Source organism: Plectropomus leopardus, chromosome 1 (genome assembly GCF_026936395.1).
Source record: "Plectropomus leopardus strain MGB_pleo_1.0 chromosome 1, ASM2693639v1, whole genome shotgun sequence".
NCBI classification, from domain to species: domain Eukaryota; kingdom Metazoa; phylum Chordata; class Actinopteri; order Perciformes; family Serranidae; genus Plectropomus; species Plectropomus leopardus.
The window spans coordinates 25602563-25616982 of NC_142176.1; the positions used below are offsets into that span (position 1 = coordinate 25602563).

Genomic DNA, 14420 nt, shown 5'->3' on the forward strand with positions numbered 1-14420 from the left:
GCTGGCAAATGGGAAAGTCAGCCTATGCTTACAAAATCTCTTCATTTTGGCAATCACACAATGCACAGGGAGGGGACATATTCTATAAGAATGAAAGTCCATGCTTTCTGCAGTTCTGCAAGTGTATACTGAGTGTCTGTGGAAGTAAATGAAGATGGATTGTGGCTCACAGAATAAACTCCCCACAGCTGCCTCTAGATGCCACTGAAGGACTGCTAACCTTTAATCACTATTGGATTTGCAGCCAGTTCCCAGGGAATGTGCCTCACCACCCATTAAATTATAATAAGAAAAAGTTTAGATATATGATAGAGAGTGAATTTTAATACCTGCCATAAATGCTTTAATTTACTTCCAAAGCTCTATGTCATTTTTGGGTGGGCTTTTTAAAGTACTTCAAGAAGCTGCATCAAAACACATTTGAGGCATTATGTGATTGAGTATTCCTAATATAAATTAAGAATAACTGACATCAGTGGTAATTAGTCAAAATATTACCCATCATCATCATTCATATACTGACTTATCGCACATTTCCACTTTGGTAATTAAACCTTATGTACTTTGAAGAAGAGTCATTTGACACAGTTGAAGCTGATCTGCACGTTACTTACTACGAGAACTATTTAAAAAATTCATAAGATAAATTATGTAAGCTTTTATTTTTGTTTATTTTGGCACACAGTAAACAAAACTTGTTGACAGGAGTCCCAGTGATTTCTTTTAACCTTGTGTAACAATGCTCCCACCCAGACACAACAAATACAGGAAGTACAACCAGCACTGATCAATACCTATATTGATGGACAGGAGTGAACTCACCGTGGCACCTGCAGAGCAGTGATAATGAAAAAAGAAAGGTGTCTCTCCCTTCAGTCTCCCTTTTGAAGCTTTTAAAGGCAACTATACTTCACAACTATGGCAGTTAGTAAGGAATGCCACTTCTATGTTTATGTTCATTTTTATTTAGCTGATTTATCAGTGAAGCATAGGATCAAGAGGGTTAAGATTGAACAAGGTATATTATGTGAAGAGGATGTGCAGAGCTGAGCCGGAAGTAGAGGAGGATCACCACAACAAACAACTCAAACAAAGGTATGAGTGACTATGAAGAGACATAAACTTGTAGAGCAGCAATCAAAACAGACCAGAATAGCATTATGAACTGCAAACATTGATAGATGGTCTGAATGTTTACCATTATCTGGTAAAACATGCTAGCATGATGCAATTGCCTGCATTATGATCATATCCTGCCAGAGCTACAGTGTAACTATATTTGCATTAAGAGCTGACTGGCATGAAAGCACACATACCTTTCTGGCGATGCGTTCCACTACCACCCTGGCCACAGGAGTGATGGCGCCCCCCTCAGGATCATAGAAAGGGCTCTGTGGATGATCCAGACTGGTGAGGGGACGGATCTTGTCCTGGGGCTCAATGGGCTTGTTGGGAGACTGAAAGAAGCACACAGAGAAAAAGTATTAAAAAAAAAAACAAAAAAAAACCACTAAGCCATGGATCTTTGGGATTTCCAAAATAACACAATGTCAGGATTTGTTTGAAAAATACATTACAATGAACACAAAGTCACTCAAAGTTACACAAAGGACAAGTCACAAAGTCGGAGAGCAGCTGTGGAGGAGTGCTGTAGTTTATATGGGAGATGCTCTTATTAGTCAACAGTAAAGGTCTGCCAGCATGGGGTTGATAGAAGCACCATCGCCAGAGGCTGTCTGGAGGCAGAAGACCAGCTCATCCTTCACCCCCCACTGAGGCCAAACAGAAAAAAGGAATTGTTTGTTTGGTGAGAGAGATAGGGAGAAGGGTAATGAGTGGCCACTAATTAAAAGATACAGTAAAAGTAATAGCACACAGAGTCGCTCTCATTACTCTGCTACAGGCCTGTGCCTTTAACAATTTGGTAACAGAGCCAAAGTCCCAGCCCACGTCCAAAATAGCCTCCTCTGCTTCACTATGTATTTTTGGATAGAGGGTTTCTTTCATTGATCTTTCTAAAAAGCTTAAACATGATACGCGTGTGTTCTGTAGTTATTCTCAGATTAATGGATGGTGCAGTTTGAGCGAGTTGTCATTTAAAGAAAGGGCAATATTTTGTTTGTTGGCATATAACATCTACATCTTTGGCATTTTAGCTGTGCAAACTCGTGGGAGTCTCTTCATTTTATTAAAAAATAAAAAAGCATTAGAAAAAAAAGAGCATTAGAGTGCATACCTAAGATTCAGAATACTTTGTACCAGATGCTGCAGACATCATTGGATGAATCTATTATTTCTAAGTTGATTTATAAACATTTATTTGTTTATAAATCGGAGTTATGTTTCTGTGAAGAAGTGTGATGTCATGACCACTGCTGTGGCCTGTCTCTTTCTTGTGTTCCTCAATCGTCTTCTTTGTCCCCAGTTTTGTGTGTGTGTGTGTGTGTGCACGCGTTAGTCTCTTCCTGTCCTGTCACCAACGTGGACCCAGTCTACCAAAACACCTGCCAGCAATCGTTTCATCACCTCCCTCAGCTTTCACATCTGCCAATCATCAGGTTATTATCTCTGCTGTGTATCAACCCCGGTTCTTCACCCACTCGTCAGCAGATCGTAGAATATGCTACCCGCCAGTGTTACTACGCTTCAGTCCACTTCACCCGCATTTATCCTGTTTTCTTGTTGTTGCCTGTTTTCTCTTGCTTAACTCTTTCTCCTGTTCCCTGCAGTTCTGCTTCTCTGCCCTGCAACCCCTGCTCTCTCCAGCTACCTGCCCAAGCTACCCCAATTTTGCATTTCCTTTTCCCCAACGTCTAAAATAAATTCAGTAGGCTTCATACATGACTCGTGTATACTGACTTCATCTGGAATTATGTATGCAAGACATTTAAGAACTTTTTGTGGCATTTATCAATACTTGTATACGTCCTGCTTGTTTTCAGGTAAGATCTGCACTGGACCAGAAATAAGCCAATTCACCTGCCCACTTCCTACTACTTCATGCTGCACAACAGTTTGGTGGGTATGCCACTGAATTTTCATAAGTCTGTATTATTACCTTTCAACATAAACTCAACTTTTAATTTAGGTGACTGAGGATATCCACTTCTACTGTGGCTTATTACATCACTTACCAAGGTGGCCTAAAGTTTGGCTTGATCAATTTCAGTGGCTTGTTGGTCTGAGGCACTTAGGTCTGTTGCCTTTATGGGTTCATAAGGGCGTTTCCCTATGCTAATTGCAAATTTTCCTGGCATGGGAATCCCATTCGAGATCAAACACAATTCTTCACCATACTCAGTGAGTAATACAGACTCGGCTTTCAGTGCAGGAATCCCACGTAAAACTTTCTTGTTTTCTTCTTATTGCTTAGTGCAAGTATGAATGTAAGAGAAAAATAAGAAAACAATCATGTAAGAGGCCCATTGTTCCCACTACATCCTTGCCTTTGGATCCACCTTAACTGCAATGTAACATGCAATTTTTTAATTTTAATTGTGGCAATCACATACTAAGTGTTTTGAAGTAACTTTATTTGCCTTCATGAGAACTAAACATGGAGCCTTATGTCTCTTCCTCGCAGGGGGAGGAACACCTCAACCTGAAAAACACTGCTTCATATAATTCAAATTTGCATTTTCAGTTTACAAATGATTTCACAGATGTTTTTTTCCTCTGACATGTTCTTGCTGTTCTTGAGGATTATGGAGTTGGCAGGCCGAAACTGTCTTTACTATGAAAAAATAGAAAATACCAGTGTAAACAAACTTTGTGAGAGTTCCTTTCAGTCTCTTCACAAAAGACATACTCAGTCTAGTCAATAGTATTCAGAGTTGAAAAGACTGAAAATTCCTGAATATGCCTGAGTTGCCCTTACAGTAAAGTTTGATCAGCCAGTGTGAGCCAAGAAGAGTGTGTGTGTGTGTGTGTGTGTGTGTGTGTGTGTGTGTGTGACAGAGAGAGACAGAGATGAGAGAGAGGAATATGAAGAGAAAGAGTGAAATTATTCCTGAGGCTGGCCAAAACAAGCAAGAGAGCACAGTTCAGCGGGTTCATCTGCGAGCTGCGAGGGATCAGCCAAAGGTTTCTCACATGTCGTCATAGAGTTTGGTCCAACATGCGCACGCAACAGCCTTACTGTTAGTGCTGACTGGAGATACTGAGCACGCAGCAGACAGCACCTCAGGGTGAGGGCGGGAGGGGAAGACATTCAAGGCTGTTAAAGGAGAATTGGATGGGTGATGACACTTGTGATGATGACAATTGTTGCAGACTGGCAGTGTGTGAGGATGTGAGAGAGGGAGTGATTGTGAATGTGAGCAGACAGGCAGATGAAGAGGTTGGCATAAAGGACAAGGTCAAAACGCGAGTGTGAAGGGAAGACTCAGTTGGTGATGAGAGTGAGGAGGAAGGTTATGCAGAGGGTAAAAGGTGGAGAGAGCCGCAGTTTGCAGACGGCTGTGATTGCTGTGGGATCATAGGCGTGAAACCTGAGTTGAGTCACCCATTCAGAGGAACACTAATGTTTTTATTGCACAATGATGATGGAGAATTACTTTTCCCCTAGGCTTTTACTTAAAGTAGTAATCACTGGGAAAGATTTAACAATTTTACAGAAAGACTGTTTAACAAAATATTTCAGCGACTACTGTCAAGTAACGTGTCAAATTTGAACATTTTTACCAAGTCTTTTAAGGTCTCTAAGGGTTTTCAATGACTCTAATGCTACAGACTTCCAATGTTCCCAAACATTTCCATGGACAAAATTTCAGAACTTTTCCATGACATTTTAATGATCTATAATTTTTTTTTTCTTGCCCCACTTACCCAGAGTTTGTCAAACATATCAGATTCAAACTCAAGATTCAGACATAAGTTCAGCTAGCTGGCATACAAGAAAAGGAGAGAAGAACCCAGAGAGATAATGACAAAACATACAAGATGGTAAACTAACACTGTCACACATTGGCACATATTAAAGCCGTGTTATGTTGACAGCTACAGAAAATGAATTTGCTGTTACATTACATGGAAGGTTATCAATGAAAGATAATTGTAAAAAAAATATTATATATTTCAAAATGACTTTTCCAAAACCTTATATGGTTTTGACAAATTTCATGACTTTTCCAGGCCTGAAAAATGTGACTCTGACATTTCTTGACCTTTACAGTCTTTCCATGACTGTGGGAACTCTGGACTTCAATACAGTATCTCCTCCCAAGGAATCACGTAACATCACAACTACTTTAAATAGATACAGCGGATGAGTCATTGCACATAACACAAGCACATCTGACAGAATGAGGAAACATTCTTGATTTTTTTATGGTAGCAAATTATTGAGATGACATAATGTTTCAAGAAACTACATTTTTAGTAATCAATATCAAAATGTTCTCACTAACCTCATATGTCACCCCGCTGTCAGTGCCTGCGTCCCAGGGGATCAGGTCCTGCACCACCCTCTGGACCCAACCACACTCCTTGGTGCACAAGTCCTCAGCAGACAGACCCACATTCCAGTCTGGACTGGGCCCCAACATGGTCAAGAAGGACATGAGGTGACGGGTCCGGTCCACTGAGAATTCGGCTGAGGGGGCTGCCCGCCTGGGAGGAGAGCGATAAGAAGGTCTGTGTGATTCAAAGCAGTTTCAAAGTGTGAGTAAGGGTAGAAAGAGATGTCAGCTGCCTCCCGCCTTGTCAAACATTTACCATTGTGTCCCCTGCAAGTTGTCCTCAAATAAAATACAAGAGGAAAACCAAGAAAAGTTTCTAACTCCCAAGTTAACAAGTTATGACATTTACTGAAGGTGTACTCGGGGTGTAGGAAAATGTCAACATACTTGAGTATGTACAATATTTTGCTTTGTGATGCTATACTGATTCTTAAAACAAACTATTTTTGATTGTTTAAAGTTCATTTTCTTTATTCATTTACATAGGAATCCCCTGAGCACTTTTAATTATTTTACTGATATAAGCAAATTTTAATTCCTTTACTCAGATTGAACAAAAAGTAGTAAAGTAAATTTTTTTTAAAAAATGCAAATGGTTGTACGTTCTTTATACCATCACAGTTTTCCTAAAATTACATTTTTAAAAGAGCAATATACCAACCTGCTTACAGTAGCATAATATCTTGCAATATATCAAATCTTAACCCTTGAATTTTGATACATATTGTATTGCCAGATTCTTGCCAATACAGAACCCTACAGTGTATCAGGTTAACAGGAATCAACAAAAAAAACAGGATGCTTAGACGCGATGTTAGTTTTGAATAGGAGGCTGGAGGGAATCGAATGTAATACTCAGCCCGTGTGAAGATTCACACAGTATAATTAATCAACCAATCTCGTACACACATGGGATCTCCATATCAAGTTTTTTTGGCCTTGAGGCCAGTAATATTGAGCATGTGCCGATACCAAGGCCAGTCAGCTACAACCTGAAAATGAGAGGTAGAGCTTATTTCATTCTGGAAAAAAAATTTGCCCAAGATTCTCAGGTTACATAGTTCAAATGAATATATAGAGAGCAGCAGAAGATATGCAAAATTGATTGAATATGTATCTGCATTTAACTTTAAATGTAATTTATCCTGAGTTTGGCAATTGGCAAACCTTATTTTTCATATGCAATTTGATACTGTAGGTCCTAATGCAAAACTTTTATGTTCTTAGACTTAAATTATGCATATGATATGAATCAAACTGTAACTGGGAGAATGTGAAACCTGAATTTCTTTAAACACTTTAGTTAACTTTGGAGTTTATAGAATCCATGTATTTCAGGGTGTAATAAGTCACTTGCATGGAAGTGGGAAACTTTGAGAGAGACAGACAAAGGAAAGGTACTTTACCTACAAATTAAAGTGACTGACAAATAATTAATGTAGTTGACATATTTTAGACTCACATTGCCAGACCACATCTATCTCCACAATACATTTGCTCTGTTGCAGCACAGGAGTCACACACACGCCTTTGGCCATCTGTGGTGACCAATGATTGACAGCTAAACTAATTAAGAATTTTCCCAGCCAATACAAGATTAATTAGGAGTGGAAAGAGTCTTGTTGCAACATAGACAGTTCACCAGTGATTCTCTTTCACCTGTCATCATGCCCGTATAAATCCATTTGACTTCAGCCAACTCAGTCCTGCCCTTGCGCACTCTACTAATGATGGCCTCTGAGGATGTGAAATAGCCCTTATCCGCTGGGAACACCCAGCTTGACTCGACTCTCCCAGGCCTCTGCTCAGTGAGAATACTGCAAGTCGGAGGTTTATCTCAGACAGCTACTTGGGCTCTAAAAAAAATGTAAAGTGTAATTGACAGAAAAGACAGAGCAACACTGGTGGCAAGAGGAGGGGATTAATCTCCCTAGATAACCTCAGTGAACTGCTTTATTATTCCAAATGTTTCTGTTATTTTATTTTATTTTATTATTCCAAATGTTTCTATACATGCATATTTTTTAGTAGGTGGATATTCAATGGATATTTGAAAAGTTGATTAATTGGATCTTGGTGGTCCTTCTTTACTCCGCCTTTTTAGATAGCATGCCGGCATAGTGGGAGCAAAAGAGGCATGACAGGGATGAGGTTCAACACAACAACATCGGCCTATAGCATAACATACAGTAGTCACATTGGCAGCACTCTCTAAATCATCGTGATAGCATAATAATAATTTGCAGTCTGTGTAATATGGCGGCTGCTCGGAGGGTAAGGAGCTCCCACATCTCATTATTTCCCCAATTTGTGGACATGTTTTGCTTCTGTTCTTCTTTGAATTAGATGCAAACTGCTGCTAACGTTTTTTTCTCCTGCAGTCCGTTGCACACATAACATGCCATCAAAACATCCCACTCATGATCCCGTCCTGTCAGCTGTCCCTTTACACAGACCTTGATTTTGGCACTGTTACTACTACAGTTGCCAGCCCAAAAGGTGAGACAATTCGGCCTCCCTATTCCGTAATCATACACTTTACACAGAACAGCATGGCAGCATAACGGCAGGATATTCCCACCTTGAACAGGCAGTGTAAAAGGGGCTAATACCGGTGAAAGGGCAGCAAACCTTGTACCAGTTTGTGGTCAGTAACTTAACTGACTGTGGTATTTATGTAAAGGGCTTAATAGTCAACAAATAAAAATGGTTTAATCATTCCATTTCATTCATTTAATATTGCTTTTCTGCTTGTATGTAAAACTCATTTGTTGCACAGTAGCTAGTGGAAAAGAGGCTCTCTACACTACTAACCCACACCACACACACATAAACCATTGATATAAACCCCCCACAAAGTCATTCTGAGTGATAGCATTAAAGAAGCTAGCTCATTAACGGCTATCTTCTTCAAAAGCTCCTCATTCCACACCGTTGACAACTAGCTTATTTTTCGTAGCTGCTCATGTAGCCCACTGAACACCAAAGCAGTTCTCTGGTTATTATAAAGACACCTGACAAGAGAGAGCGGGAGCAACGAGACAACAAGGAGCCAGCTGAGTGTCATGGAGGTACTGAGGCTGTCATGGATAATATTTTAATCCTCGATAAAGTATAGAGTGTGATTTGGTACAGAGTGGTAGGACACAGTACAACAAAGAGTCAGAGGTATAATTCTTTTTTAATGACTTGAGAGTTTCTTATTTTACGAAGGTCTGTAAGAAACTACACTGTTCCTTTGTGTGTGTGTGTGTGTGTGTGTGTGTGTGTGGGCGCGCTTGCGCACATGTGTGTATTATTGCGTCACAATCTGGCAACCATCTGTGAGAGACAGAGTGTGTTTGACTGAGATTTAATGAAGAAAGGAGGTCATTTTCTTTCATGCTAACAAATGTGTTTGAACTCTGGGATTGTATGAGCCAAACAGACTGTCCTGGGAAAGTATTTCAGCTCTGGAGGGATATTTCTCACTAATTGTCTTTAACTGTGAGCTGTTATACGACACAATGTTGAAAACACCAGTGATCTCGAACTGAGTAGGCGTTGCTTTAATAACAGCAGTGGTCTTGACAGACATGCAGTGTGTCTAAAGTTGAGACAGTCTGTTTTAGTTGCAGTAGACTCATCTCATACTGAAGCTACAGCAGCTGGACTGACATTATCAGTGCATACTCACTATCTTAGTGCCTGCCCACTGTTATATTCTTAAGTCTTTGTCTGTGTAGGTAGTCAGTGACATAACTAACATTTAAATGTCAAGATCTGAATAAAATTTCAATCCCATGCAACATCTTGCCATCACTTTAACATTAAAATGAATCAGTTTCTGCCTGATCTTCTAAGGAACAGAGTAATTTAGACACTTATCATAACACACCATGGCTTCTGTCCAAATGATTACAGCTTGAGTGGAGCTAAGGCTGGGTGATCACCCTGGTCTGACTCATAGGGATGCTCCAATTGGCCAAAAATATAAGTAAAAAATATTTTTTGTTATGTATTGATATATATTACATTGCATTTTTAGACTTGGTACACGTTGCTTTTAAGTTTAAAGGTACAAGATCACTTCCTATTGTGACTATTGGCAATGAAATCTTACAAATTGTGAAAATATTATTTGCTTTCAAGCAAGTACTTGATGTCTTATTACAGAGCAAAAGTTCCACTAGTGCTGAGATTTTCACAATTTCTGTTTTCAAAGGAAACGTACAATTTCCACTCATTAAATGTGTATAGTATCTTTTCAAAATAAAATTAGAATGTCCAACTGCGGTTAAAAAAAGTTCATTTTAAGGTTTTCTTTTTTAGGTTGGGCAACAAATGCACACCGTTAGGTTTAGAAAATAACACCATGGTTTGGCTTAAAATATCCACGTTTGCTACTAATGTCAAATGGCATACATATGCCAAATAGTGTGCTACACATACTAGGACACCACGTTGTTGTTAAATCAACTAATTTGACTTTTGGTTTCACACGGGACACAAACAGCTGTCTCTCAGTTGAAAGCCCGAAAACCCTGTACAAACTATGGCAGTTGCTTGGAACGTCGAAAAATCCTGCCACTCTGTGTGTCTCATACCATTGCTAAAGGGTGTCCCTGTGCATCATTAGGGACAACAAGGGCCACTGACCAAGAGTTGGTATTTGACGAGTTGGGAGTGAGACCTGGTTGGACCTAAAGAACATCCGTAAGATCTGTAGGTACTGTAAGACCAGCTCGCTTAGCAACAAAACAGCATTTTTTTTCCTGTCAATATGCAGCCTGGTGCCAATGCAGTTGTGGTTTGAATGGACTACATAGACTGCCTCAGTCTGGACAGCCTCAAAACAGTGAAATTTTCTTTGAAATGTACACTATCATGCTTGGAAACTCATATGTGTTTTCCTCCTACTTTGTTATATTTCTCTCATGATTCAACTACCGGCATAAACCTTTATTCATGTACTTTTCTATTCTATTGGTCTTTATTTATCAAAAGCCTAGAGACCTAAAAATGCATGAACAACAGGGGTGTAAATCACTGATGTCACCACAATACAATATCATATCAATTCAACAAAACAACCTTATTCTCACCGTGTTTCTCGCCCTCATCTGACTGACGCTGTGTGACGGTGACACAGACTTTCAAAGTAAGGGCGCGCCTTAAAGAGGATGATAAGCCAGCCCCCGCCACATTTTGCGTCGCGCATAGAAAAGACATTATAGTAAGAGCGTGAAACAACTGATTTGCAAATAAAAGCCCGCTGTTAGCGTTACTGTCGTTTATGAAGCATAGGCCGGCTTAACAGCAGTCAATGACCGGACACATTTCAAAATAAAAGCCATTTGAAATATCAGAAATATGTATTGGGGCAGGTCACCTTGTTGAGTGGTCTCCTATGAGTTTGAGCCAAAATGAGTCTGTGGAAACAGGGAGTTTATTTTTAATCCCAAAAATACAGCTCATTTTTCTTATTTGAGATGGCTTTTATTTTGAAATTTCAAATCAGATTGCCCTCATATTGAGTCAGTCACATTGTAAGGTGGCCTCCTATCAGTCTAAACCAAAATGAGTTTATAGACACAGGGAGTTTATTTTGACTGTGTATTAAAATGGGCCAGAAATCTAGGTGATTTTTCATATTTGATATAGCTTTTATTTTGAAATTCCACATCAGATCACCCTGATATTGTTACATTGTAAGGTGGTCTCCTATGAGCCTGAGCCAAAATGAGTCTGGAAACAGGGAGCTTTTTTTATCTCAAATTAAAATCTGCTGGAAATACTGCTCTTTTTTAAAAAAAATTGAGATGGCTTTTATTTTGAAATTCCACGTCAGAGTGCCCTGATATTTGGTCAGTCACATTATAGGGTGGTCTCCAATCAGTCTGAAGTAAAGTGAGTCTGTGGAAACAGTGAGTTTAGTTTTAATCCCAAATTAAAATATGCAAGAAATCTAGCTCATTTTTCATACTTCAAATGGCTTTTATTTTGAAATTACCCATCAGATTACCCTGATATTGGGTCAGTCACATTGTGAGATGGACCAAAATTAGTTTATGGAAATAGGGAGCTTATTTTTGACCGTGTATTGAAATGGCCCAGAAATCTAGGTGATTTTTCATATTTGAGATGGCTTTTACTTTTTTCCACATCAAATTGCTTGACTATGGTTACAGACGTGGAGACTGGCTTGACAGCAGTATGTTACATGATTGTTGCTCATTTAATCAATATATCAATGCCGATCGAGGGATCGTTACACCCCTAATGACAAGTGGTTATGTCCTCTTGTTTTTTTGTAAAGGATCTGTCTGGTACACCTTATTTTCTGGAAATGACTTTCTCACTGTACTCAGGTTCTTTTTACCGACTATGTATTAGGTTTCAGGGGAGCCACTGCTGTAGACGTACTGCTGTAATATGTGTTGATAATGGTTGTCAGTCACATTCCTTTCTCATCTCCCACCTCTACTCTCCCTATGCATCTCTGCAGCCTTGCCCTTTATTCCAGCAACCATTTTGCTTTTTATAGCCAAATGAAATTGAAAGATTGGTTTGAGAGGAGGCACTAAAAAAGACGCACAACTAATTTTATTAGACCCCTTCTTCTTAGAAGCTTCATTTAATCACTCACTTATTCTGTATGGTTGGTGTTTTACTCTCACTCCCTCTGTTTCTTTCTCCTCCCGTGTCTCATCTTTAAATTTCTCAAAGTAAATATGTTGGAAGCTTTAATTGACAACAACCTTTAAAAAAAACATCAGCTTAAGAACTGGATGGGGATGAGTACATCGTTAACTCTAATTGAGAGAAAAGCTTTGTTTTAAATGACAGTGAAATCCCCTCGTTATGAACCCATACATTCGCCCAAATAGCAGACACATGCATATTTACTGGAACTGTAACACGCAAACACATATTCAGCTATGAAACATGCTGACATAAACATGCATCGATGCATTTCTCATGCAGCTCATATGTGAAGCTAATGAACTCTCTAAAGACTTTAAGTTTTAACAAGGTACATTTTCCAGCTAGTTTGATTAAAATCAGGACTTATCTACATGGTAGTTCACTTCAATTCTTCACTTCAGTTCATACAAAACATACGTCCTTTGTCTTGCTCCAAGGCAACGTGATTTATCTGACACAGTCCTGTATGTGCTGTATACAATCACTGTGTGAAACAATTAATTGGTTGCCTGTACAGCACAGCCTAAGCTAATTAGTGGATATCATTGCCTCTATTCCTGTGTTCTTCCCTTTGGAGACTAAACTTGTGGCCCTTGCTGAGGCCCAGTGGTTGGGGGAACAACACTGCACAGGCCTTTACCACTGAAGTTCTTCTGAGCCAACAAGCTTCTTGTTTTTCTCATAAATAAGAGATTAAATGGCTCTTATGAATTTAGGAGTAAATGAGCATGCTAACTGTAAGCATGGTGTGGATGGCAGTTTCAGGGCATCTTTGAGCTGGGATTTCACTGATCAGCAAACTCTGGGTCCAACTTTGGATGCTAACTTCTTACTGTACACTCTGATATCTTAAAGGGAAACTATGCAGATTTTCAACCATCGCTGTGTCATCGCAGCAGTCAGTGTGTGCAGATAACAGTGTATCCCTGTGCCGTGCACTGTGCACCCCATCCATCTGCTGGCAAAAGTGATGCAAAACGAGTCAACGAAGCTCCCAGAATAACAGACCCCCCGCCAATAAATGAGCAGGGACTTGGAAAGGTGGGAAGTCTAACTCTGTTTATTTACACACACTGCAATGACACAGAGCTGGTTGAAAATCTGTGTTTTCTTTTCAGACTTCAACCTTGGGACTTACTGTATGTGGTATCATATACGTGAATTAATGTCGACTGAGTGGTTTACCAGTGATTGAGAATGTTGTAGCCCAGAGGTTTCATGGTGTAACACCAAGTGCTATAAACATAGCTTTGTCCCAGCTGCCATCACACTGGTGACAAGCTGTAGGAAAACTCCACAAAATTGCACATTGAACAAGATCATTTTGGACCCTGTATTTATATTTAGGATATATTTATTCATAGTTTTTATTTTAGGGTTAGTATTTTTATTGGTATTAATTACATATTTAACATTTTGATTAGCACCAGGGTACTTCAAATGTTTTTATCTTTTATCCTTGATCTTGTCATGTTTTATCCTGGATGTTGTCTCTGGTGTCTAAGACGTAAGTGTCTAAGTGTAAATTGATGCCTTCCACTTTATACTGCAAACCAAATCTATCTGCATGGTACAAACAAGGTCACCTGCGCTTAATTAAAGTGTGGATCCTTTTTCTGTTGATTATTTTCAAAAGTATTATATTATTCTTTTGGATTACCTTCTTACCTTGCACTCATTTTAAAATGGTATGACTTGAAAATTGCTTAAGATAATCCATCACCATGGAGAATGCTGAACATCTCCAATTTTAATGAGTACATCTGGCTCCAGTGACTTATTTACTGTGACCTCAAAATCAAAACACGTTAAACACAACTGTCAAATTAAAAAAGCGGTGCCGCTTACATACCATGGACCCATTAAAGCAGCTTTGGAGTTGCTCAAGAATGATTAAGGATTTTTGCAAATTCACACCAGGGGTGAGACAAGTACTACAGGAAAATTAGTAGTAAAGCTGACTGTTAAAGGAGAGGTTGTTGTAATCCCAGGCTCCAGCTATTACATGTCTGCTGTGAATCAACAACTCCCTTCCCCACATGACTTAAAGATAATCCTACTTTAACATATGCAGTACATCAGAAATATACTAAATGTAAGGATTACATAATAATTTTGACTTAAAAGACAGAACTACAAAAACAAAGCAATGACTTTTTACTTGACTCTGAAGCTCTATCAGACCTTATGTATGACCTCCTGTCCAATGTAATGCATTTTTTCCCTTTTGTCCTCTTACCTCCAAGATACTATAGACTAGGTGGGAGTCTGAGG

The 14420-nt window shown here is 39.2% G+C and overlaps 1 protein-coding gene across 2 annotated transcripts in view; it reads right to left on the reverse strand.

Moving 5' to 3' along the window:
• spon1a (spondin 1a) overlaps positions 1 to 14420 on the reverse strand; it is a 151798-nt gene that overhangs the window by 17610 nt on the left and 119768 nt on the right. For both annotated transcript variants that reach the window (XM_088078728.1, XM_042489072.2), the window contains 2 exons: positions 5409 to 5610; positions 1317 to 1457 (listed from right to left, as the gene is read on the reverse strand). In XM_088078728.1, the coding sequence (XP_087934854.1) occupies positions 1317 to 1457; positions 5409 to 5610 (343 nt within the window). The remainder of the gene's footprint in view (positions 1 to 1316; positions 1458 to 5408; positions 5611 to 14420) is intronic.